This window comes from Cynocephalus volans, chromosome 7, assembly GCF_027409185.1.
Source record: "Cynocephalus volans isolate mCynVol1 chromosome 7, mCynVol1.pri, whole genome shotgun sequence".
Taxonomy (NCBI): Eukaryota; Metazoa; Chordata; class Mammalia; order Dermoptera; family Cynocephalidae; genus Cynocephalus; species Cynocephalus volans.
The window spans coordinates 132,779,289-132,805,434 of record NC_084466.1 but is presented as its reverse complement, the minus strand read 5'-3'; the positions used below and the strand labels follow the sequence as shown (position 1 = coordinate 132,805,434).

The following is a 26,146-nucleotide window of genomic DNA, read 5'->3' as shown; positions in this document are numbered from 1 at the left end:
ATTTTTCCCACGAAATTATGAAGTACCCTCCTATGTCTAATATGCAAGCTCACTGCCAAACCGTAGTTCATACCCCACGTGAGGTCTGGGGCTATGGAACCTGTCACCTTTTAGGGCTGCAGTTTCATGGGGTCCTGGGGAAATGAGGAATCACCTGAGGAAGAGGAAGCCTCCTGGAGGGACAAGGTCACCCAAGTAGGCGCTTCTTGAGGGCAGGAGCTCTAAATAGACGATTCTTGAAGGCGGTGGCTCCTCTGTGGCCTTAGGCGGGGACCACTGAGTAGCCTCAAGAGGGGCCCTTTAGTGGCCTCACAACACGATTGATGGCTGAATACGTGTGCTTACACCTAACGCTCCCGGAGGCCCAGGGCATGAGGATGGGGTCTGCGCCCCGTACCCGGCCCACACCCCAAAGTGGCTCCAAGGCTGCAGGTGTGAGGGGCGGGCCCAGGCCTCGCCCCGCGCCGCCCCATGTGACCCGGTCCGACATGGTGTCACCTCCTCCCGGGTTGGCGGCGGCGGCGGCGGCTCGGGCTCGGCTCCGTGTCGGGCCGGCCCCGCGGCCGCTCATGGGCAGCCTGGGCCGCTCGGGCCCCCCCGGGAACGGCGGGCCCGGCGAGGGCGAGGGCGGGGACGAGAGGAAACTTCAAAATGGGAGGGTCCCCAGGGGGAAGCGAAGGAAAGGGAAGTGGAAAAGGAAAGCGGGCGCAGGGCAAGGCGGAAGAGGAAGCGGGACGGAAGGGAAGCCGGGGTCGCAGAAGGCGAAGGAGGCAGCGGAGCCGGGGGCTGAGGCGGGGGCGAGGGCAGGCCCGGGGGAGGAAGGAGAGGGAGGCGGAAGCGTGGACGAAGGGGCGAGAGGCATCGTAAAGGGTGCTAAGGGGAGCGCGGGGGCCAAGAAGGAGGCACAAGGAGGAGATGGTGGGAAGGAGGAGGAATGGAGGGTCAGGACTGGGCGGCGGGAGGACGCCAAGCCAGGGAGGGCACAGGGACGAAGGGCTCAGGCTTGGGGCGGCATCGCCGGTACAAGTGCAGCCATGGAGGCGGCGGTGGCTGAGGAAGAGGCGGCCGCCCGGCCGGCTGCGGGGCCTGCGCTTTGGCGCCTGCCGGAGGAGCTGCTGCTGCTCATCTGCTCCTACCTGGACATGCGGGCCCTCGGCCGCCTGGCCCAGGTGTGCCGCTGGCTGCGGCGCTTCACCAGCTGCGACCTGCTCTGGCGCCGGATTGCCCGGGCCTCGCTCAACTCCGGCTTCACGCGGCTCGGCACCGACCTGTAAGCGCCCGCTAGCCGCGCCCGCTCCCCGCCCCTGGCCGGCCTGCATCCTGGGAAAGGGCGGGGCGCCGCGGCCTGGTCGGTCCTCGGCTGTGTCGCATCCCGAATTCCGAGGCCCAGACCTGGCCTCCGCCGAGACCCTTGCCCGAGCACCCTCGGGGATCCCAGTGCCTTTCCTTTCTAAGGCCCCCATCTGAGGAAGCTTCCCGAGAGCATCCCTCGGTCAGCACCCTCCCCCGTTGGTGGCTCCTCACAATTAGCCATCTTAAGCACTCCCTTCAGCTTTTAATTGCGCCTTTTCGCAGACCTTTGACTGCCCGGGTTCCTTCATGCTGTGGACGACTGCTCCAGTCCAGGTCTAAGACACAGGTCCACTAAGGGGTCTATCAGAACGTTTTTGTGGACATTCAGCCTTCCCACCCTCTTCTAAAGGTTGTTAGGCTTCAGGGCTCAAATAAAATTGAATATGGTGAAAAGGGCTCAGATCCCAAATAAGGCCCTTGGTCCCAGTGTCGGTCATAGTCTATTACTTGATAGAGGCACGAAAAAGGGTACCTCTTGAGGCAGGAGGCTAGATTAGGTCTAGGTTGTGTACAAGACATGGTATTGCAATTTGGCCTGTTTTTATATGGTCTGAAACGTGTGAATAAAGAACTTTCCTGAACCACTTAAACTGTTAAATAGGAAGGAAAAAATTGTATGGAATTGGGGGAGTAAAAGCTTTCAGATTACACCCTAGTCCATCCAGTTGTTTTTATTAGAAGGTAGTTTTTTTTATGTAGGATCCGAACCCGCGGCCTCGGCGCTGCACCCTCCCGAGTGAGCCACCGGGCCGGCCCTAAAAGGTAGTTCTAATACAGTATAACAACATTAAAGAAATTTTTTTTAAGACAAAGAGCCATGATACCATCACCTCTAGACAACTGTTTTCATTTTTTAAAATTTTCAGTTGCACACTTTCCCCCACCTCATAGTTGCTGTCTTAATTGGTCCTAACAGAATAGGTGCATAATAAATGTTTGGGGGCTATACCATAATGAGATTGTAAAAAATCTCTTAATATTAAACATGTTGTGTTCAGTTTTTTGCTGTTACAACAATTAAATGAATAATGTATTTTTGGGTAACAGCTTTATTGAGATATGTCACATACCATACCATACATATATGTCTTTTTGAGTTCCTTAGGATAAAATTTTAGGATGAGCATTATGGTCAAGGTAATGGTTTACAAAGGTGTTATAGCAAGTTAAAGTGGCACCAGCAAAGAGTGATTGAACCAATATCTTGTGAGAATTTTAAAAATCTTTGCTAGTTTAGTATAATCTCACAGTTGTGTTATTTTACATCTCTTCTTACTGGCCAGGATAAATATTTTTCCATTTGTTTGTTTCGCCTGTGAGATTGTTCGTACTCTGCCTTTTTATTATTGGGATTTTGATGTTTTTCTTATAAATTTTGAATCCCTGTGGGCCCTAGATGTTGGACTCTAGTCTGTCATCTTTGATACAAATATTTTTCCCAGTTAATTATTTTCACTTTACTGTTTTTATCCTATAAAAGTTTTACACTTTAATCTATTAGAATTTGCCAGTCTTTTGTGATTTTTTTTCTCTTTTTTTCCTAAAGCTGAGAAATTTATAATTCCTCCACAGACTTGATAAGTCTTCTCTTCAGTTTCCTACTGATTTTCTTATAATTTGACTTATTAATCGTTAGCACTTTCTTCCATATCACTTTTGTTTTGGTACAAGACGTGAATTCAACTTACCATTTTTTTTTTTTTCCCCTAAATGGCTACCTAGTTATCACTACACCTTTTGTTAAATAATACTTCTCTTTCCCTTTGTTTAGGACAACTTACTTTGCCATATATTAAGTTTATATATATATACACATATAGATGTATGTATGTATGTATTGGATCTATATCTGAACTCTTCATTTGTTCTCTGGTGTATTTTTCCATTTCCATACTATTTTAAATATTGTTGCTTTTTGGTAGTCTAATATCTTTTAGGGTTAGATTATCCTAGTTGGATTTATGTGTGCATGTAATGTCTTCACTTCTACTTAACTCCCCATCAAAAAAAATTCTGTGCCTTTTCAAGGATTTTTGTGGTTTTCACTATAAAGTTCTCACATATCTGTTGTTACACTTATTCCTATGTATTTCTAAATGTGTTATACATTTTGTTTTTATTGCAAATGCAATCTCTTTTTCAGTATGTTTTCCAGCTGGGTATTATTGATGTTCAAGATTACTATAATCTTTTGTAAATTTTGAATCTGATCATTTTGCTTAACTCTTTTTTATTCTAGTATGATTTTGTTGATGATAATGATTCCTAGGGATTTTCTGGATGTGCAGTCTTGTCACTTGCAAAAATAGCATTTTTTTTCTCTTCCTTTCCTATAAATAACTCTTTCAAAGAATATTATCAGTTAACCTATAAGAGAAGGTTAAAATGACTAGAACCCAAGCCAGCCAAGGCAAAGTTGGGCTTTCTGTCTGTCCTTATAGAGACTGAATGACCAAAAGAATTTGTTTATTTTTCTTTTCCAATGCTCCCAAAGAGAGATAGTGGGAATCAGTCTACGTTCTATAGCAGTAATAACAACAAAATGAAAACTATAGCGTAAAGTGCTTTGAGACTGCCAAATGATGTTATGGCTTTATTGTTTATTAGATACACGTGGTTTGATTTCTTTCCTTTGTCCTAGGGTGAGGTGACTCTGGCCTTCTAGGAAAGTTGTTTCACCACAGCACTTGATAAAGAGCAGGGACACTGCTCAGGTTTTCTGGGTTGAGGGGAGAAGTTATGCATGTTACAGCAGGTGGAGAGAGTGTCTACCAGCGTAGTCTGTTTCTGGACAGCTACAGAAACTTAATAAGCCACTAAGAAAGGTGATTGTCATCCCTGGAGGGAGAAGGCATGCACCCCAGTCCTCTTAGGGTGTCAGGGAGCCTGGACCCAAACTACAGCAAGAATATGGCTGCTTGGATAGTGGCAGAGCTGTTGATCATGCTTTGGGCTAATTAACTGCAGACTAGATAAGTTTTGATAAACACAATACAAAACTTGGTTTTATCAGGAGCTACATACCTCACTGGCCCTGAGTTGTATCATCTGTAAGGAATGGGAATAACATTGCCCACTAAAATGAGGCTTAAATGTATAGTGCTAGCTAGCACAATGTCAAGCACATAGTAGGCACTTAATAAGTTGTAAAATGGGACCTTTTAATTTTTTGGCTTCTCTTCTAGTCAGTTTGTATATGGTAAAAATGGGAATGGTTTGACTTGGAGGTACTGCCTAAAGACAGGAGTGAGGAACCCTCTCTTTCCCTCTCTGCTGAGTTTCTCTCACCTGCTCTGAATGTTTTTGGAAACATGACAGCAGAACTATGAGCTTAGGGCTTGTGCTCACTGCTGAAGAGCCTCTGGATTCTCAGAAACACAAACTGCTAAGGTTTACTGACCTTCCGGGCCCAGGGCAAGCCCTGTTCAGTCTGGCTGTTCCTAACTGATCATAGCTTTGTTGAGTAAGATGAACTGCTTTGGTTCCTTGTGATTTGTTAATGGTCTTATACTTGTGCTTGAAGGCATTTCGGCCACTTTAAAACCACAAACAAATAATTTGCTTCCCTTTAGGCCTCTTGCTCAAACAGTGAACACTAGTAGGTATCTTGAGCTTTTTTTTTTTTAAAGGGGACACAAAGATAGTTTGAGTCAGTCATCTGATTTAAACAGTTTTGTTTGAAGGCTTTAAGAAGCCTGGGGGAATAGAAATATCTTGAATATAATAGTAAAAATCAGGGAATTGTTTCATATAGGAATCTTCCCTAGGGAGTAGGGGGAAAAACCAACCTAGTTCAGGCTATACAAGAACAAAACAGTGAAATTCAGCTGTCAGTTTATAATGTATGCTGAATGACAAAGTAGAAAGTATAATGGAAAAGAAAAGTGGTGCTGTCTTCAAATTCTGATACTGAAAATTAACGAGAGCAGCGAATAGAAAGAAAAAAGTATTCTGTGCATGTAAACCTATTTTTTAAAATATTTTTGTCAGTCATGTTAAAGCTTACTTGATTCCCTTCCTCCCAAATTAAGTGCTACATATTTTCAAACAGGAATTTTATTTTAAATATCCTTTAAGCGGTACCTGGGTGCTTTCTTGCATTTGCCTGTGATAGATTTGCCTGGAATTAACAATAGGTGTTTAGGGCGTGAGGCTCGAGGTGTTTGCCCTGGCCTGTACATTCATTCCTCTGGCGGGGTCCTGTAGCCTTGGAGCTCTTTGAGGCTGGGGGACTGGGATATCTATTTCAGTGATGATTAACATCCAGAGTGGTGAGATAGACACAGATAAGCAAAGTGTGTTTGTTTGTTTTAAGATGATTGTGCCTAAGAGCATTTTTTTGGCCCAGAAAGCATAGTTTCCTATCCTAACTCTGAATGGAGAAGGCATTGCTGACTGGTTACATTTAAGGCATAAACTGATTTTCAGAAAACATTTAGCAACTTAAAGTAGCATAGGCTTTCTCATTTACCTGTCTTACCTAGGGAGAAGAGTCACTTAACTTGTTCTCCAATTCATTGAAAGGTTTCATATATGGATGTGCTTATTGTCTTCAGCCGTATTGTGGAAAGGCCTTAGTTTAATGATTTGTGTGAGTTAATGAGTTTAGTTTACATGTTCAATATAAATAAAGCAATACACCTATAAAAACAGGAAATAGTCTAGTATGGTCATTACCTCCAAATGCAAACTGGAAGAATGGAAGAGGCCTTCTCTTCGAACACTGCGAGAATATAGAAGCTGCTTATATCCTTTCCAGTCTTGTAAACTTGAATGGTAAGGGATGAATCTCGTAACTTTAAAGGCAGAAACATGGAGGAACCCAAGATCTTCACAGTCTGCATGATGAGAAATCTGCAATATGAATTCATACTGGAATGAGACCTCTGAAAATATTTCAATACTCCCTACTTTCCATTTTCTGTGTCTAGAACCTTCATCTTAAGTAAAGATTGCACTTGGGCTGCTGTGCAGCTGACAGTGATGTTACCGAGGAAGCATACAGATTTTGACATAGAAAAGAGTCACCTTTGTGTGACAACTTAACCTTAACTCTGGGTTGATTCTGCTATTGGATTAGTTTCTGGTCCTGACTCATAAACATGGAGCAGGGAGAAATTCAGGTAGACTCTTCTTGAGGCCAGGCTCCAGTATATTTTGAGAATTAAAATGAGATCAGCTGTTTGAAAGAAGGACAAAACTGAGTTTTGAATTTTCAGTGACAGTTGGCCTCACCCCACACCCCCCTTGATCTACAGAGACTAATTTTTGCTAAGCTTCAGAATTTATCTCAGGTGTGTCAACCATCAGAAGAAGTTGAGAATCCAAAGACTTGGTTTACTGTTGAAGAAAGACCTTTCTATTCAGCAGTCTTGCTCAGATTTAAACAGGATTCATATGGAACTCTGGTGGTAATCAATAGAAGCGAGATAGTTGTGCTGATTAAGAACATGTTTATGAATAATGAATCATGTGAATACTGGATTTTCATACACTAAGATTGTGTCTGAAACTATCTGGAGAAAGAATTTACCTGTTTGACTCTAGAAGACTGGCTGCCTGTCTCAACTTTGAGTCAGTTCTTCATTTTATTCAAACTGTCCACATTGCCCTCCCTGGAAGTCTGGGCCACCCAATGGGCCCCTGTGCCTGCCCCTCGTTAGACCACAATTAATTGCCAGCACATTCTTTCTTCTTCTTCTTTTTGGTATTTGACATGAGCTCAAGTTGCTGAGAAAGGTGACAACTGTGAAATGAAGACAGGGCTTGGAGACACCTTAAAAAATACATGCAAAGGCCAGTAAATGACAAGAGCAGACTGCCAGGCTCTTTCAAAACATCACCATGTCTGTTGACTTTCCATTCCTTGTCCGCAGCACAAAATTGGAGGTCAAAGAATCATAGGAGTTAGAGATGGAAAAGACATTTGGGGTCAGCCAGTTCATCCCTCCTCCTTCTCTTGCCCCTGATTCCAAATCATTCCTTACATTATATTTTCTCTCCCAGCTCTTGTACAGTTTTCACGGTCTTCACTCAACCCTAGCTGTCCCCTTGGGGAATGATGCTGGAGGTTCTGTCCAGTTTCTCCTTGGCAAAGAAAGATATTGCCTGTGCCCCCAGTTGACATTCATGAACTTCTTTGTTGGTGGTCTTAGCTGAGAAGCTGAAGGCTAACTGGGTGTCTCTTTGTTGCCCAGTTATGGTGCTTTTCTAGACAGAGTTGAGAAGCGTTTGGTGTATGATGATGTTGGCAAGGAATAAAGGGCTGGGGTTCATGGTAGCCATTGTTGGATTTGTTCCTAGACTTTTGTTTTTCAAGTCTGTTGACCAGAAAGGGGATTTGTGTGTGTATGAGGTTATGTGGTATTGGGACAGATGGGCAGAGATAAGTAAATTACATTGAATAGGAGTTTGATAAGAACGTAAGAACCCTAAATTGGAAATTGGTAGATTAAACAAAAAAGCAAACAAATAAAAAATGCTAGTCCTGTGAAGTAGTAAAGGATTGTTTCAAGAAATACATATTAAGGAAGAAATAGAGTATGGCTTACTATATAGAAACTTCACCTTAGGGTGAAATTGAGGAGAACAGATGAGCTGGAGGCAAGTATTTTGGTTTAGGGGACACTTGATTTTGTGGTCTCCCATTGCTTTAAGAAAGGAGAGAAAGAGAAGTCTTATGCTTACTGGCTGTGTGGTTTAGAAGGGGGAATGGTCATTTTTAGAGGCAGCTTTGGAGGTATAACCCCAGCTCCCCCGCCTTGTTCCAGCAGCTGTTGGGAACAGTCCGAAGGGGGTATTATATTTCTTCTGGTAACTTTGCCAAGAATGAGAGGAAATCCACAATCTGTGGGGTTTTTTTGGGGGATGGGGTGGCAGGTGATGAGACAGGGAAATTAAATTGTTTTATAGTAAATATGTTGAGATGCTTTTCCTGGAAAGCTGTTTCACCAAAAGAAATGATATTTCCCTAGCTCACTAACTCTGTAATGAGTTCGTTCTCTTTAGAGAAAGGGAAATAATCTTTGAGTACCTCTTTTTCTTTATTCTCTAGTTATAGCTTTTACTTCCCATGTTTCTTTGAATTTTCTTTTAGAAAGTCCATACTGAAAAGGTGAGTCAAGATTCAAATACGGGTGGTGTATGTGTTTAAAGGGGGACATCCTCCAGAAGTGAGTTGCTAAGGGAGAATCTCTCATTCATCCCTTATCTTGGCTGCAGTTTGACTTTATCAGAGTGGCATAGAAACTGGAGATGTAAAAACTTTCTGGATGGCATCTGGTTCATGTTCTTTCCATCCCTTCATCCAGGCTGGGAAGACACCAGGGATTTTGAAGTCTTGCCACTTGGGTTGAAAACCCATTTTAGTGACTTATATGGAACACATTTCAAGATTTAAAATAATAATAATAATAAAAACCCCAACTGTAGGAAGCACAGCAGTGTAATTATTCCTCATCTTTCAGATGGGTAGTCTAGGGAAAAGTCATTTTGAAAGTATGAGAACAAAATCCACCTCTGAGTCTGCTAGTGCCTAATTCATGACTCACTTAGAGGAAGGCCTGTTCAGAAAAAAATAGTGGTATCTTTCTTGCTGTTGTTTATTCTCAGAAAGTGCTAGATCAGGCTTCCCAAAGATGTATTGTGGGATTCTTGAAAAACTAGTTCTATGATCAAATGAGTATGGGAAATGTAGTGTATCACATCCCCTCACTTGGGGATCACAGTGCCATTGGCAAATTAAAGGTACTGAGAAGTCCTGTGATAGAGGGACTGGTTTAATTTTGTTTCAGCCAGCATTGTCCAAATGTTTTGAACATGAAATTCTATTTTTCCCTGCTTAATATCTCTTAACATCTTGTAGAACGCACACACTGGTCAAGTGCCCTGCAAATACAGAATTTGACCAATGGCCGGAGGAAATAGATGTGAACACAACCTGACTCTAATCCTAAACACACATGTAAAGGACCAGGTTTATACCCAGTGTTTCTGAAACTGCTTTGGACAGCTTTGACATGTGGGTGCCAGTTAAGATACTTTATCTGCTCAGATTCCTTCCCTGAGCCCCTCTCTAGCATAAGAATTTAGAGGCTTTGGTTGAATTCTTGAAGATTTGGTGTATTACACAGTTTCAGAAAGGGCCTTTGATTGTTGAAAGTGTGACTTGTGAAAGGGAGAACGATGGTTTTGAGAACTCTTCCTTAAGCAGTGTCTATCAAAATACAGTACCTATTGCCAGGACCGTCATTCTCACTTTTTGTGGTTAAGACATACTTTTGTATGATGTCAGAGTTTTTGATAGTACATTAAAGAATTAAAGGTGAATGTCCTTTTTAAAAAAGAAAGATTCAGAAAATCAAAAAACATGTCCATGATTATTTATCTCTGGTGTGTTACTGTTTGAATAGAACTATTTACTGCCCTGACCTTGTTCTCATATCCTTTGAGGTAAAGTTCATATGTGTTCCTCTGAACATTGAATTTTCCTGTCATTTGTAGCAGATTATATCATGGACTACATTGTGGCTTCGTGCGTAACAGTAATCCCTGTAAAAGTATGAATCGTTAGTTGTGTGAAAATACATTCTATAAAGTGTTTAAAATTTGGCACATTTACTCAGGGTTCCTGGAATACCACTGGTCTGCAGAATGCTGATTGAAAGCCACTTTTAGAAGCACTAAGAGGTTTAAGACTTGATCCTGTGGAATTTTTGAATAAATTGGATAAACAAGATGTATAGCTGTGGAAAACTAGCAATGCCTGGGTTTATGGGAGGTTCGGTCTAAGAGCTCAGATGACATGGAGATGAATGTTTGGAAGAGTCAGGGAAGTAGAGGCTTCAGTTGGATCTTGAAGAATGCGTAAATTGACTAGTCCACAGAAGAGAGAAGCAAGCATTTGTCAGGGACAAAGGTAGGCAGGTGCTGGCAATATAGGTGAAAGTATGGGTATAGGAATGAATGTAGAAGAAATAGGCTTGGCTGGAGTCCAGTTGCATAGTGTGGAGAATGGAAGGTGAGCTTGAATAGGTAAAGTGGGTTGACATTTGGGGGCCTTGTGGTTCAGCTCAGTTAGCTCTAGGCCTTCCTTGTGCATAGTCCTGTCCTCATGCTGGCCTATTCCCTACAATCTCACTTAACCCTGGGTATTGGGGCTATTCTGTGTTCCTGGCCAGAAGAGTAAGCGATTTAACACTGTATAATGATTTTTCATGAGTTTTTTTGGACCCTTAATTAGAGACTTCTGCTGCTGGCTGCTGGAGGATTTAGTCTAATGCAAGTATAAATGAAGAATTAGAAGTTTCTTATCTTGGGCTGCTTAAATACTTGTACACTAAAGCCAAATTCAGTATTGATGGAAGAACTGGTGGGTATAGGCAATATGGGGGAAACTCTGCTTTCTGGAGAGGAAGAAGATCAGAGAAATCAAGAGACAGTATTAAGTTAAAATTCTAAGCCCCCAAGCATCATTTTTTACAGCCATGTCCCCCGCTCCTTGGTCCAGTGTCCCTTGACATGGCCTTGTTCTACATTTGTGGACAGATACCCTCCTTTCCTGAGTTCTCAAGTCAGCAGGAAGTTATGCTTATGGAAATCATGCCAGTCATGCAGTTAGGCAGCATCAGTGGCATCAAGGGGAATCAAACTTCAAGATGGGGCACGGAGGGAAATTGATCTGTATTCCAGGGTTTTTCTCATCTTAGACATTAAGTTGGTTTAAGACCTCTCTGATGTACCCATACTTCCCCCTCTTGGCCCTCAGCCATTTTTCTTCAAACTAGGTTTATTTATTTGCTTTTGGTTTTGGGGTGTGAGCAAGGAGATGGGAAATGAATGCGCATTCTAGATAACTGCTTAGATTAATTTCTGTCCTTTTGGATTCACTTGCCAACATTTTAAGCGGCCAGATAACTTACCATGGGTACGTGTTGTGTTGTTTTTGTTTAAAATAGGTCATGTGCCCAGGAATGCAGTCAAACTCTAATGGTGACTAAGTGCCGGAAAGCTGAGAGGGAGGGGGCCAAGTGGAAAAATGAGCCTGAGGCAAGAGAAGGAGGGCTGGGAAAATGGCAGTTCAGCCAGGCCCTTCCTCCATGCATTAATAGCCATGAGAGATTTATTTACAGGGCACTAATCATTCTTTTGAGGGGAGCACCCTCACTTTACATTAATAACTGGGTGGGAGAAATGGCAGGCCTGAGACCATTTTAAGGGTGGGAGAAAGGATTCTTATGGAATTCCAAGTGGTATCTGCTCCTGTCTTCTCAGGCACTTTTATTCTGCTGCCTTGTTCTGTGGACCCCCTTTGACTTGACAGTGACAGGTTCTCACAGGGAGTGAGGAATACCTGCTTTCAGAGAAAGGGGATTTTTTTTTTTTTAATTCCTCATGATTTTTCAGGTGCTGAAGCCAGTAAAAATATAGATACAATTTGGCCACCAGCTGGGGAAACTGTAGCCATCAAAGATAATTGGACAAAATGGATGAAAAAGATGAGTTAAGTTGCTTTTAACAAAGTAGTAGTTTGTCAAGTCAAAGCCAAATGGAATAGTTTCAAAAAATTTCGATGTTTGATTTGAAGGACCACAGCCAAGTATTTTGATTATGGTGTTCACCTTCAGAGAGGATGCCTGCACCTGCCGTTTGGTAGCAGCTTCTAAAGTTCAACTTTGAAAGTTTCTTGCCGCTGTGATCAAGCCCTCAGGGGAGTGCTTTGACCCTTAGTAAAGTGTCACTAAATGGCGGTTAAGTGACCAGGGAGATGAGAGAAATATTGTCCTTATCCCAATTCAGGAAATATGTCAGTTCTTTCCCCGTTGCTTGCTTTCTGCAGTAATCCAGAATATTCCATTTTTAGTTTCACCTCTACCCATTTAGACCTAACTCAAGAGGAGAGGTGTGACTACAAACAATTTCTTCTTTTATATCTGGGAGGGATTTACAGATAAGAGTTGGCAGGGAAATCTATTCTTTTTAATTTAGAGTTCAGCTTTTTTGGTCCATCCTGTTAGCTGTTATTTACTGTACTCTATTTTCTATCCCTCTGGAGGTTGCTCATTAGTAATGTGAAACCAGGAGCCTCATTCACCCAATAGAAGAATTCAGTAAAAGATTTTAGCCTTAACGTGTAATGGTTTTAGCCAAACCCTAACCATTCAGCCTGAAAAGATGACAGATGTTTGATATTGGAGGAGCAATTTTTTATAGTTATAACTGAGTTAATTAGATGAAAAAGAAATGATTATTGCATTTGCTTTAGTAATGACACTATTAGTAGATATTAACTACTACATATATTTATATTTATTTAAAAATTAATTTTTTTGTATTGACTTATAACTTAGGCTGTATTTTGTCTTAGGTGTCATCTTTAAAACACCCCAATAGTGTGAAATATTATTCTCACTTTATAGGTGAGGAAATAGACAATTAGAGAAGTTAGTTACCTGGGGATGTATAATTAGTAGGAGGCAGAACTGGGATATAAATCCCACTTTCCTGAGTCTGCCTTCTGTGCTTTTTCTATAACTTTATTTAATCTACTAGAAAGATATAACTATCAACAATTATGTGATATATTTTTTAAAATTCTCACTTCCAAACCACCATTTATCTTCTGACCTGTTATTTATGGAGACATTTTATATAGTGTCTCCCCACCTCTACCTTTATAAATTTGATTTAGTTTTTAAATTACCATTACTTGCTATAGTTGTTTCCAAAATGTTTTGCAGTCCTCACATTTGTCATTTCTGTGGCAATGCAATATATTCCATTGCATTAGTATACCATTCTCCCCCACAGACAGACATTTGGTCTGTTTCCATATTTTAGCACTAATATATAGTTGTAGCTATAAATATCTTTCTAAAAATATGGTTTTTGTTTTGAATTTTTTTGTACGATATAGTGTTCAAAGTGGGGATAGCTAGATCAGAAGCTATCATACAGTGCTGTCAGAAGCTATCATTTATCTTTTGTCTTAACAGAGAGAATTCTTTTTTGAAAGTATGTACCAGTTGGACATACTACCAGCAATGTGTAACCAAACCCAAACCCTTTTGTCAAACCAAAAGCTAGTGTTGGGTTTTTCCACTTAATAGATGTCAGGTACTACTTTAATAATTTTTTTAGGCACATGTCTGTAAACCATGTTGTGGGATGTTTCCCCTAGTGTTTTATTGTGTGAACACTGTGTGACTCTTTTTATCCTCTGTTGGACATGGATGACAGAGTATTGGAGACAGGGTGTTATCTTGATAGATTTTTATCAGTTCCCTAAAAGTTTTAGAGATAAAACTTTTATGGTGTTAATTTTTCCCTTCTCTGTTGCTTTTATTTTAATCTCTTTTTTCCTCCATGTAGTATTTCAAATTTAATAGAATCAAACTCGACTGCTTTATAATTGATAGATTTCTATTGTTTCTGTAATCAAGAAATTATCTCAGCTCTTTATTGGAATATGTATAGATTCTTTTTTTTTAGTTAAACTGTTTTAAATTCACCTACATTTTTTGGAATTTATTATATTGTGGTATGAGATGGCAATCTAAATCGGTTTTTTGCTCTATTGATATCCATTTATGATTATTATTTTATGATGATTAAAAAAAGCATTTATGATTATTTAAATGAGTATTTTCTCTTTACCAAAATATTACAGTATAGAAAACTACACAAAGAAGAAAATAAAAACACTCAAAGTTGGCTATCCACAGTTAACTATTACTGTTTTAGAGAACTTCCTTCCAGTGTTCTTTCTAGGCACGTATTTTCTTTTTCCCTCTCTCACTTCCTTCTAATAAAGTCAGGAACATGCTATACAAACCCAACAGCACTAATTAAGTAGTGTTTTCTTTTCTTAGTTTAAAATTTTACTTTGTGATATATTGAATTCATATCAGTTTGGGTCATTTCTGTCTTTCTTTTTTAAAATCAAAGACAGTTTGCATATTGTGTATATTCATTGTCTTCTAATTGCACAAAAGTCTGGAAACTGATTAAATGTCAGTATATAGGAGAAGGATTAACTAAATTATGATAGAGTCACACAATGAGAATTCTGTGCAGCTGTTAGAGGATGAGATTGATCTAAATTAATTAATATGGAATGATTTCCAAGATATACATAGACACACACACACACACACACACACACACTTTTTTTTTTTTAAGCTTGCCAGTGGCCAGCCAGTACAGGGATCTGAACCCTTGACCTTCATGTTTCAAGGCTGAGCTCTAACCATGTTTTTAAAAATTAATTAATTAATTTCTTTGGCAGCTATCTGGTATGGGGATCTGAACCCTTGACCCAAGTATATTGTTAAGTGAAGAAAGCAATGACTAGAATAGTATGCTACTATTTTTTTAATTAAGAGGGGCTATATATAGGAATACACACACACCAATATGTATGCATTTACAGTGTATATATAGTGGCCTCCAGGGAGGGAGTGTCTTGGTTAGGGGTTAGGCGAAGGACTCACTTTTGTGTTGTTAACCTTTCATACTACCTTTGTTTTTTTAATCTGTGCATTTATTACTTTATTAACCAAAAATGATAATATAAATAAATAAGGCTAGGAGGCAGAGTATTACTTATTACAAATGGATTAAATATTTCTCTTTCTGCCTGCCAAAACCATCCTTTTCTAACCTGTGTCCGTTTTTCTCTTGAAAGTGGGACTTACTTGCTTGGCTTTTAGTAAAGGGTGGTAAAAGTGAAGGTGTAAGTAGAGGCTGGAAGAAACTTGTGTCTTTTCAGCCAATGAATGTCTAGACAGACCTAGCAGTTATTACTCTGTGTTCCAAGCAGTGTTCTTTGTGTATGTATGTGTGTGTATATATGTTGTCCAATGGAGCAAGCCAAGGGGAGATGTGGGAGCTTGAAAAGGAATTTTCACATTCTTGCCCTTGATTTCAAAATTCTATCCAAAGGAGGGGTTTTGAGCTCTTCTCCCTATCCCCTACCAATCTTCCCCCAAACTATGCCTTTCCTACTGCTGGTGTGCTCCCTTACCGCTTAACTGATGTTACCTCCCCCATCCAGAAAGTTGACACTCCTCTTCCAACATTTTTTAAATGAAAAATTTAAAACATATAGAAGAGTTGAATGCATTGTACAGTAAACACCACAAGTCTGCAATTCACATTTGGCTGTATTTGCTTTATCATGCATTTCAAAGTATTTTACAGATATCAATACACTTTACCCTTAAACACTTCAGCATGCATACATATTATTGACTAGAATATATTAGTTTATGAGGTTTTTTTTTTTTTTTTTGGTGGCTGGCTGGTACAAGGATTGAACACTGGACCTTGGTGTTATCAGCACCTTGCTCTAAACAATTGAGCTAACTGGCCAGCCCAAGTTTACAGTTTTCAGGGGTTTTTTTTCTTTTTTTTTTTTTTTTGGTGGCTGGCCGTATGGTGTTCTGAACCCTTTGATCTTGGTTTTATAACACTGTGCTCTAACTAACTGAGCCAACTGGAAAACCTGCACGCAGGGTTTTTTTTAAAGGAAAAATTTATGTACATTGTATTTATATTTAAGTAAAATTTATATTTGAGTGAAATGCTCAAATGTTAAGTGTATCATTTGATGCATTTTTGACAAATGCTTACACACTTGTATAACCCAACCCACTTTGAGATTTAGATATAGAACATTACCCCAGAAAGAACATTACCCACCTGTTCCTTCCCAGTCAGTCCCCCTCCCCACCCCTAGGGTAATCATTGTTCAGATTTTTTTTTTTTTTACCATAGATTAGTTATCCCTCTTCTCAAACTTCATGTAAATGAAATCATACAATGTGAACTCTCTTGTGTAAGGTTTCTATCATTCAGCATAATGTTTTTGTGTTTCATTTGCATTACTGTGTGTATCAGTACTTTTTTCCTTTTTATTGCTGAGTAGTATTCAATTGTGTGAACATAACATAGTGTGTTTATCCATTCTCCTGTAGATGGATGCTTGGGCTGTTTACAGTTTTTGGCTATTATGACTAAAATTACTATGAACATTCTTGTGTCTTTTTTTTTGTGGACATACATTTTTATTTCTCTTGGGTAATTTCTAAATCACAGAGTAGGTGTATGTTTAGATTTATAATAAATTGTCAGACCTTTTCCCAAAATGGTTGTACCATTTTGCTTTCCTGTTAACAATGTAGGAGAGTTTCTTATTGGTCTTCAAAAAATATATGAAGATATACAGGGAGGATTTCTTCATCTGATTAAAAGCCCTTGATAAGGTATACATTTTTTTGAATATTTTCTCCTGGACTGTGGCTTGCGTATCATTTTGTTGAACAGAAGTTTTTAATTTTGATAGTCTAATTTACTGGATTTTTGTTTTGTTATTGCTTTCCGTGTCCAAAGAAACCTTTGCCTGCTCCCCTAGCCAGAGAGATGTTTTCATATATTTTCTTCTAACAGCTTTATAGTTTTAGATTTTATATTTAGGTTTCTGATCTGTTTTTGAATGACTTTTCCTGTATGATGTGAGATAGGGGTCAAAGCTCTTTATTTCCCCATATATATATATCCAGTAGTTCCAGCACTGTCATCGTTCTCCACTGGCATCTTTGGACATTTTTCATAGTGTAAAGGATGGGCTTTTCTCATTTGCTTTCTTGTTTATCCAAATATGGAGAGAAAAAAGTTACTTCTTCCTGGTACTTGATCTCTTTACTTATGCTGTATTTATTTATATTCTGGATGTTCCTGAACTCTGACTCAGTAAGCCCATGGAATTTTCTCTGGTTGGCAGTGAGTTATAGTGACTGGATTATCTGTTGTATCTGGATATAGGATGACCAGTGTCCCAGTGAAGGAACGGGTGAAGGTATCACAGAACTGGAGGCTGGGGCGTTGCCGAGAGAGGATTCTGCTGAAGTGGAGATGCAGGCAAGTAGCCTCTTGACTCTATTAAAGCTACCTATGACAGAAAAGCACAATGGAAAGTGAAAAATCTGGTCCTAGCTAGAGCATAACTGGGGATTTCTTGAGTGAGATGGAACTGGTGATCTTTTAAATACCAGAAAGGGGGCATCAGAGGGACAACTTTTTTTCACATTTAAGAAAAGGATTACAAGAAATGAACAGTGTTTTAACAAATTCCATATTATTTATGATTATGAAAAATAAGTAATTGTAGAAATTTGAAAAAAATAGAAAAGTCTGAAGAAGAAAATAGAATATAATTCCACCACTCAGAGGTAATACCTCTGTTAACTTACTTCATCACAGTAAATAAATGAAGCCAATGTCTTAACCCATCTAGTTTTACAAATATTTTTCTTTGGCCGCTCCGCCGGGATGGCAGAATAGATGGTCCCTAGTGTCACTCTCTCCCACAAATCAACCGATTTAAACTATAAAAACATAACATCAAATGCATACAGAAGGCGGAGACGTCCAGCGGGGGAGGCAGAAGCTCTACAGAGACCACATGCCCTGCGGGGCCGCCATCACAGGATCGGGCAGATAGGCTTCACCGCCGCCACCTGGCTCCATTCCCAGCCCAGCCCAGTGTGCACAGAGTGGGGAGACGTCAGGCAGGGGAGGCGGAGGCTCCGCAGAAACCACACACCCTGTGGGGCTGCAAATGCGTGATCCAGCAGGTAGGCTTCACCGCAGGCATCCAGCTCCATTCCCAGCCTGGCTTAGTGTGCTTGGAGCAGGGAGACGTCCGGCAGGGGAGGCGGGAACTACACGGGGACCACACCACTGCTGCATGATCCAGCAGCCCGGCCCAATGCGTGAGGAGCACAGAGACGTCCAGCAGGGGAGACAGAAGCAGATAGAAGCTCCGTAGAGTCCACACACCCTGTGGGGAGGCCGCCACCACGTGATCCAACAGCAGGTAGGCTTCACTGCTGCCACCACCTGGCTCCATCCCAAGCCCGGCCTAGCGCATGGAGCAGGGAGAAGTCCAGCACGGGAGGTGGAAGCTCAGCAGAGACCACACACCCTGCGGTACCGCCCCGTGATCCAGCAGCCCAGCGGAGTCCAAGCTGACCAGAGAGGTGGCTCCCCAGAGAGGCCCAAGACCCAAGGCACCCACACACGCAAGGCACTAGTGGCCAACTGAGCAGTCAGAGGTAGCCATACCAAATTGGCAACCACAGCAACATCTTAGTCAATAGTGTCAAACCTGTGGACTGTGAAACCCCCTGCCACAATGAGTAAACATCAAAGAAAAGATACCAGAAACATGAAAAATCAAGAAAGTACACCACCAAAGGATAATAACTCTCAAGCTCTCGATCCTATAGAACAAGAAGCCCTTGAAATGACAGACAAGGAATTTCAAGTGATAATTCTAAGGAAACTGAATGAGATACAAGAAAACTAAGCTAGACATCATGATGAGACGAGGAAAAGTATACAGGACCTGAAAGAAGAAATGTACAAGGAAATCAATGCCCTGAAAAAAAATGTAGCAGAACTTGCCGAACTGAAAAAGTTATTCAGCGAAATAAAAAACACAATGGAGAGTTTAACCAGCAGGCTTGCGGAAGTTGAAGAGAGAACCTCTGAACTTGAAGATGGGCTGTTTGAAATAACACAAGCAGACAAAAAAAAAGAAAAAAGAATCAAAGGCATTGAAGAAAATCTGAGAGAGATATCAGACAACCTTAAGCACTCAAATATCTGAGTCATGGGTATTCCAGAAGGGGAGGAAAAAGGAGATTGCATTGAAAACATATTCAACAAAATAGTGGCAGAAAACTTCCCAGGTATAGGAAAAATCACAGATCTTCAGATCCAGGAAGCTCAATGATCTCCAAACGTATTCAACCCAAAAAGGTCTTCTCCAAGACATGTTATAGTCAAATTGGCAAAGTTCAAAGACAAAGAGAGAATCTTAAAAGCTGCAAGAGAGAAGCGTCAAATCACCTATAAGGGAGCCCCAATCAGGCTAACATCAGACTTTTCATCACAAACCCTAAAAACCAGAAAGGAATGGGATGATATATTCAAAATACTAAAAGACAGAGATTGCCAGCCAAGAATACTCTACCCTGCAAGGCTATCCTTCCAAAATGAAGGGCAAATAGTATATTTCTCAGACAAACAAAAACTGCGGGAGTTCACCACCACACGACCACCCTTACAAGAAATTCTCAAGGGAGTACTGGGTTTGGCTCCTGAAAAATAACTACCACTGCCATAAAAACCCAAGAAAAATCAAAACCCACTAGTATAATAAAAATGGCATTCATGAAGAGAAAACAGACAAAAAGGCTATCTACAACCCAAGGAACCAACAAACACAGAAAACAAACAGTAAATCAGAAAGCAAGGAACAAAAGACACCTAAGACAACCAAACAATAATCAATAAAATGCTAGGAATAAATCAACACTTTTCAATAACAACTCTTAATGTAAAAGGCTTAAATTCCCCAATCAAAAGACACAGACTAGCTGACTGGATTAAAAAGGAGGACCCAACTATATGCTGCCTTCAAGAGACCCACCTCACCCATAAAGACTCACATAGACTAAGAGTGAAAGGATGGAGAAATATTTACCATGCAAACAGAAAAGAAAAACGAGCTGGAGTAGCTATTCTTATATCTGATAAAATAGACTTTAAACTAAAAACCATAAAAAGAGACAATGAGGGACACTACGTAATGATAAAAGGATTGATCCATCAAGAAGACATAACAATCATAAATATATACGCACCCAATGTTGGAGCAGCCAGATTTATAAAACAAACTCTATTAGACCTAAAGAAGGAAATAGACACTAATACCATAATAGCAGGGGACCTGAACACCCCACTGTCAATATTGGACAGATCATCTAGGCAAAGAATCAGTAGAGAAACACAAGATCTAAACAATACTCTAGACCAATTGGACTTGGCAGATATCTACAGAACATTCCATCCAACAACCTCAGAATATTCATTCTTCTCATCAGCACATGGATCATTCTCCAGGATAGATCACATATTAAGTCACAAATCAAGTCTCAACAAATTCAAAAAAATTGGAATTATCCCATGTATTTTCTCAGACCACAATGGATTAAAATTAGAAATCAATAACAAATGAAATTCTGGAAACTATACAAACACATGGAAATTAAACAGCATTCTACTTAATGACATATAGGTCCAAGAAGAAATCAAGCAGGAAATCAAAAAATTTATTGAAACTAATGAAAATAATGATACATCATACCAAAACCTGTGGGATACTGCAAAAGCAGTATTGAGGGGGAAATTTATTGCATTAAATGCTCACCTCAGAAGAATGGAAAGATGGCAAGTGAACAACCTAACACTTCACCTTAAAGAACTAGAAAAACAAGAACAATCCAAACCTAAAGTTAGCAGACGGAAAGAAATCATTAAGATCAGAGCAGAACTTAATGAAATTGAAACCCAAAAAGCAATACAAAAGATCAATGAATCAAAAAGTTGGTTTTTTGAAAAGATAAATAAAATTGACAAACCATTAGCATGGCTAACAAAAAAAAAGAAGAAGATTCAAATAACAAAAATTAGAAATGAAAAAGGTGATATTACAACTGATTCATCTGAAATACAAGGAATCATTCGAGACTACTATAAACAACTATATGCCAACAAATTTGAAAATCTGGAGGAAATGGATACATTTCTGGACACACACATGCTCCCAAAACTGAGCCATGAAGACATAGAAAATCTGAACAGACCAATAACAATAAAGGAGATTGAAGCTGTTATCAGAAGGCTCCCAACAAAGAAAAGCCCAGGAGCAGATGGATTCACAGCAGAATTTTACCAAACATTCAAAGAGGAATTGACACCTATTCTTTACAAACTATTCCAAAAGATTGAAACGGACGCAAATCTCCCAAACTCATTCTATGAAGCAAACATCATCCTGATACCAAAACCAGGTAAAGATATAACCCAAAAAGAAAACTACAGGCCGATATCCTTGATGAATATAGATGCAAAAATCCTCAATAAAATACTAGCAAACAGAATACAGCAACACATATGTAAAATTATTCACCACGATCAAGTGGGATTCATCCCAGAGATGCAAAGTTGGTTCAACATACGCAAATCAATAAATGTGATACACCATATTAATAAAATCAAACACAAGGATCATATGATCATCTCTATAGATGCTGAAAAAGCATTTGATAGAATTCAACACTCATTCATGATAAAGACCCTCTATAAGTTAGGTATAGATGGAAAGTATCTCAACATAATTAAAGCCATATATGATAAACCCACTGCCAATATCATCCTGAATGGGGAAAAGCTGAAAGTTTTTCCTTTAAGAACAGGAACTAGACAAGGATGCCCACTCTCACCACTCCTATTCAACATAGTGTTGAAGTACTAGCCAGAGCAATCAGAGAAATGAAGGAAATAAAGGGCATCCAGATTGGAAAAGGTGAAGTCAAACTGTCCCTGTTTGCAGATGACATGATCCTATATATTGAACAGCCTAAAGCCTCTACAAAAAAACTCTTGGAGTTGATAAATGATTTCAGCACAGTAGCAGGATACAAAATCAACACACAAAAATCAGTAGCATTTCTATTCTCCAATAGTGAACATGCAGAAAGAGAAATCAAGAAAGCCTGCCCATTTACAATAGCCACCAAAAAAAAAAAAAATTACTTAGGAATTGAGTTAACCAAGGATGTGAAAAATCTCTATAATGAGAACAACAAACCACTGCTGAGAGAAATTAGAGAGGATACAAGAAGATGGAAAGATATCCCATGCTCTTGGATTGGAAGAATTAACATAGTGAAAATGTACATATTACCCAAAGTGATATACAAATTCAATGCAATCCCCATCAAAATTCCAAAGACATTTTTCTCAGAAATGGAAAGAACTATCCAGACATTTATATGGAATAACAAAAGACCACGCATAGCTAAAGCAACGCTGAGCAAAAGAAATAAAGCTGGAGGCATAACACTACCTGACTTTAAACTATACTACAAAGCTATAATAACCAAAACAGTATGGTACTGGCATAAAAACAGACACACTGACCAATGGAATAGAATAGAGAATCCAGAAATCAACCCACACACCTACAGCCATCTGATCTTTGACAAAGGCACCAAGCCTATACACTGGGGAAGAGACTGCCTCTTTAGCAAATGGTGCTGGGAGAACTGGATATCAATATGCAGGAGAATGAAACTGGACCCATACCTTTCACCATACACTAAAGTCAACTCAAAGTGGATTAAAGAATTAAATATACACCCTGAAACAATAAAACTTCTTAAAACATAGGAGAAACACTTCAGGAAGTAGGACTGGACCCAGACTTCATGAATACGACCCCAAAAGCACGGGCAACCAAAGGAAAAATAAACAAATGGGATTATATCAAACTAAAGAGCTTCTGCACAGCAAAAGAAACAACAGAGTTAAAAGACAACCAACAGAGGGGGAGAAAATATTTGCAAAATATACATCTGACAAAGGATTAATATCCAGAATATACAAGGAACTCAAACAACTTTACAAGAAAAAAACAGGCAACCCAATTAAGAAATGGGCAAAGAGCTAAGTAGGCATTTCTCTAAGGAAGGTATACGAATTGCCAACAGACATATGAAAAAATGCTCAACATCACTCAGCATCCGGGAAATGCAAATCAAAACCACATTGAGATACCATCTAACCCCAGTTAGGATGGCTAAAATCCAAAAGACTATGAACGATAAATGCTGGCGAGGCTGCGGAGAAAAAGGAACTCTCATACATTGTTGGTGGGACTGCAAAATGGTGCACCCTCTATGGAAAATGGTATGGAGGTTCCTTAAACAATTGCCAATAGATCTACCATACGACCCAGCCATCCCACTGTTGGGAATATACCCAGAGGAATGGAAATCATCAAGTCGAAGGTATACCTGTTCCCCAATGTTCATCGCAGCACTCTTTACAATAGCCATGAGTTGGAACCAGCCCAAATGCCCATCATCAGATGAGTGGATACGGAAAATGTGGTACATCTACACAATGGAATACTACTCAGCTATAAAAACGAATGAAATACTGCCATTTGCAACAACATGGATGGACCTTGAGAGAATTATATTAAGTGAAACAAGTCAGGCACAGAAAGAGAAATACCACATGTTCTCACTTATTGGAGGGAGCTAAAAATTAATATATAAATTCACACACACACATACACACATACACACACAAACCGGGGGGGGGGGGAGGAAGAAGATATAACAACCACAATTATTTGAAGTTGATACAACAAACAGAAAGGACATTGTTGGGGGGGAGGGGGGGAGGGAGAAGGGAGGGAGGTTTTGGTGATGGGGAGCATTAATCAGCTACAATGTATATCGACAAAATAAAATTTAAAGAAAAAAAAAAGAAAAAAAGAAAATAAAGTGAGCTCTTTCTGAGATAAAAAAAAAAAAAAAAAAAAAAAAATATACATCTGACAAAGGATTAATATCCAGAATATACAAGGAACTCAAACAACTTTACAAGAAAAAAACAGGCAACCCAATTAAGAAATGGGCAAAGAGCTAAGTAGGCATTTCTCTAAGGAAGGTATACGAATTGCCAACAGACATATGAAAAAATGCTCAACATCACTCAGCATCCGGGAAATGCAAATCAAAACCACACTGAGATATCATCTCACCCCAGTTAGGATGGCTAAAATCCAAAAGACTCTGAATGATAAATGCTGGTGAGGTTGCGGAGAAAAAGGAACTCTCATACATTGTTGGTGGGACTGCAAAATGGTGCACCCTCTATGGAAAATGGTATGGAGGTTCCTCAAACAATTGCAGATAGATCTACCATGTGACCCAGCTATCCCACTGCTGGGAATATACCCAGAGGAATGGAAATCATCAAGTCGAAGGTATACCTGTTCCCCAATGTTCATCGCAGCACTCTTTACAATAGCCAAGAATTGGAACCAGCCCAAATGTCCATCATTGGATGAGTGGATATGGAAAATGTGGGATATCTACACAATGGAATACTACTCAGCTATAAAAAAGAATGAAATACTGCCATTTGCAACAACATGGATGGACCTAAAGAGAATTATATTAAGTGAAACAAGTCAGGCACAGAAAGAGAAATGCCACATTCTCACTTATTGGTGGGAGATAAAAATAAATAAATAAATACACACAGACACACACACAGACACACACACAGACACACACACACACACACACAAAAAAAAAAAACCAGGGGGGAGAAGACATAACAATTACAATTCCTTGAAGTTGACAAGCATACAGAAAGGACATTGTTGGGTGGGAGGGGGGAGAGGGAGGAGGGAGGGAGGTTTCAGTAATGGGCCACAATAATCAACCACATTGTATATCGACAAAATAAAATTTAAAAAGATATATATTTTTCTTTAAGTCTTGTACTCAAGGGAGTTAATTCTTCACTCTTGGCTTCCTTTAGCCTCTCCTCTACTTTATTAAAAGGCAAAATAGGATCTAATGTTTTAGATATATATGTTACAGGAGGGAGAGCTTAGAAAACATGCCAGAAAAGTTAGATAATGGCTGTGGCACTGCTAATGCCATGAATTTTATGCTTCAATGATGCTAAATTATTTCATAGTTATTATTTGACTCCTTACCAAAAAAGTGCTCTGTGTTGATTGGCTGCAATGGATAGGGAATATCATGATTCCTCATTCCAGGATGACACCCATACCTGTGCTGATAGACACAGGCAGGCTTCTTCATCTGATGAATGTTTCTCTTTTGCTTGTGTCCAGTTTCCACTGGTTTCACTGACTATGAATGATGTGGTGCTGGCAGTGGTGATGGTGATGGTAGAAAAAGTACAAGAGAGAAAGATGGATTTTTTATGATGAGGGACGTTACCCTCTTCTTCCTTTTGCCTTTTAATACCAGAGTTTATTTCTCTGTCAAGGTTTTCTCCCTGATGTTTCAAGCAGTTTGGTAAATAAACACATGGAACAGTTACCAGGCTGCCCCGGGATTCTCCACTGTTCACCTGGCATGAACCTGGTTTCTTGTCCTAGGCAAATGGCTGTTTACCAGATGGCTCTAAACACATGAATTCCAACTGCCTCTGTTTGCTGCCGACTTGAGTGTGCCACACACTCATGCAAGGGGATGTTGAAGAGGAATGTGCACAATGAGTGAGAATGCAGGCATCTATACACAGTCTACACATGTTCCAATAATATATGCACACACTTGTAAAAACCTCATGAGCAGTTACTACAAAGTCCAAGCTGCATTTAATGGCCCGTCAAGTCAATTTGCAGAACTTTTCCACATTCCCATGACGCTTGCATTAAAGAGTCTGGGGAAGAAACACAGCCTAGTTTGCTCAAGCAGGCTTGGCATTGGGAGATGGAGTCTCTGTACATGGGGATGAATCAGCTGTCCTTAAGCTTTTGTTGGGATCTGGCTGCTCCAGGACTCCTACATAGAGTAGGACAGGTGGGATTGTCAACCTTGGGAAAGGCAAGAGGATTAATCCCCACCAGGGAGCCTAGTGTCTGGCAGAGTCTTCTTTCTTCCTAAGGCTCACTCCATGCCATGAGTCTGGCCTGCGGCTTCTAACCTTTCCTCCTCCTGCAAGATTGTAGAGGGAATCTTTAACTATTTGTGGATTTCTATTATCAGTTGTCTGTGAGAGCTGACTCTCTAGCTCCTGAACTGTAGCAGACTGCTCTGGAGCTGTTTTACCATTTCCACACTTAGCCTCTAACAGTACAGAAATGTAGACATCCTTGTGAGGA

At 40.1% G+C, this 26,146-nt stretch overlaps 1 protein-coding gene across 2 annotated transcripts in view; it reads left to right on the top strand.

The window, feature by feature from the left end:
• The first annotated feature begins 533 nt into the window (after positions 1 to 533).
• Positions 534 to 26,146, top strand: part of FBXW4 (F-box and WD repeat domain containing 4) — a 97,239-nt gene continuing 71,626 nt past the window's right edge. For both annotated transcript variants that reach the window (XM_063101852.1, XM_063101851.1), the window contains exons 1-2: positions 534 to 1,270; positions 17,176 to 17,271. In XM_063101852.1, coding sequence (XP_062957922.1) covers positions 570 to 1,270; positions 17,176 to 17,271 — 797 coding nt within the window. In that variant the 5' untranslated portion in view covers positions 534 to 569. The remainder of the gene's footprint in view (positions 1,271 to 17,175; positions 17,272 to 26,146) is intronic.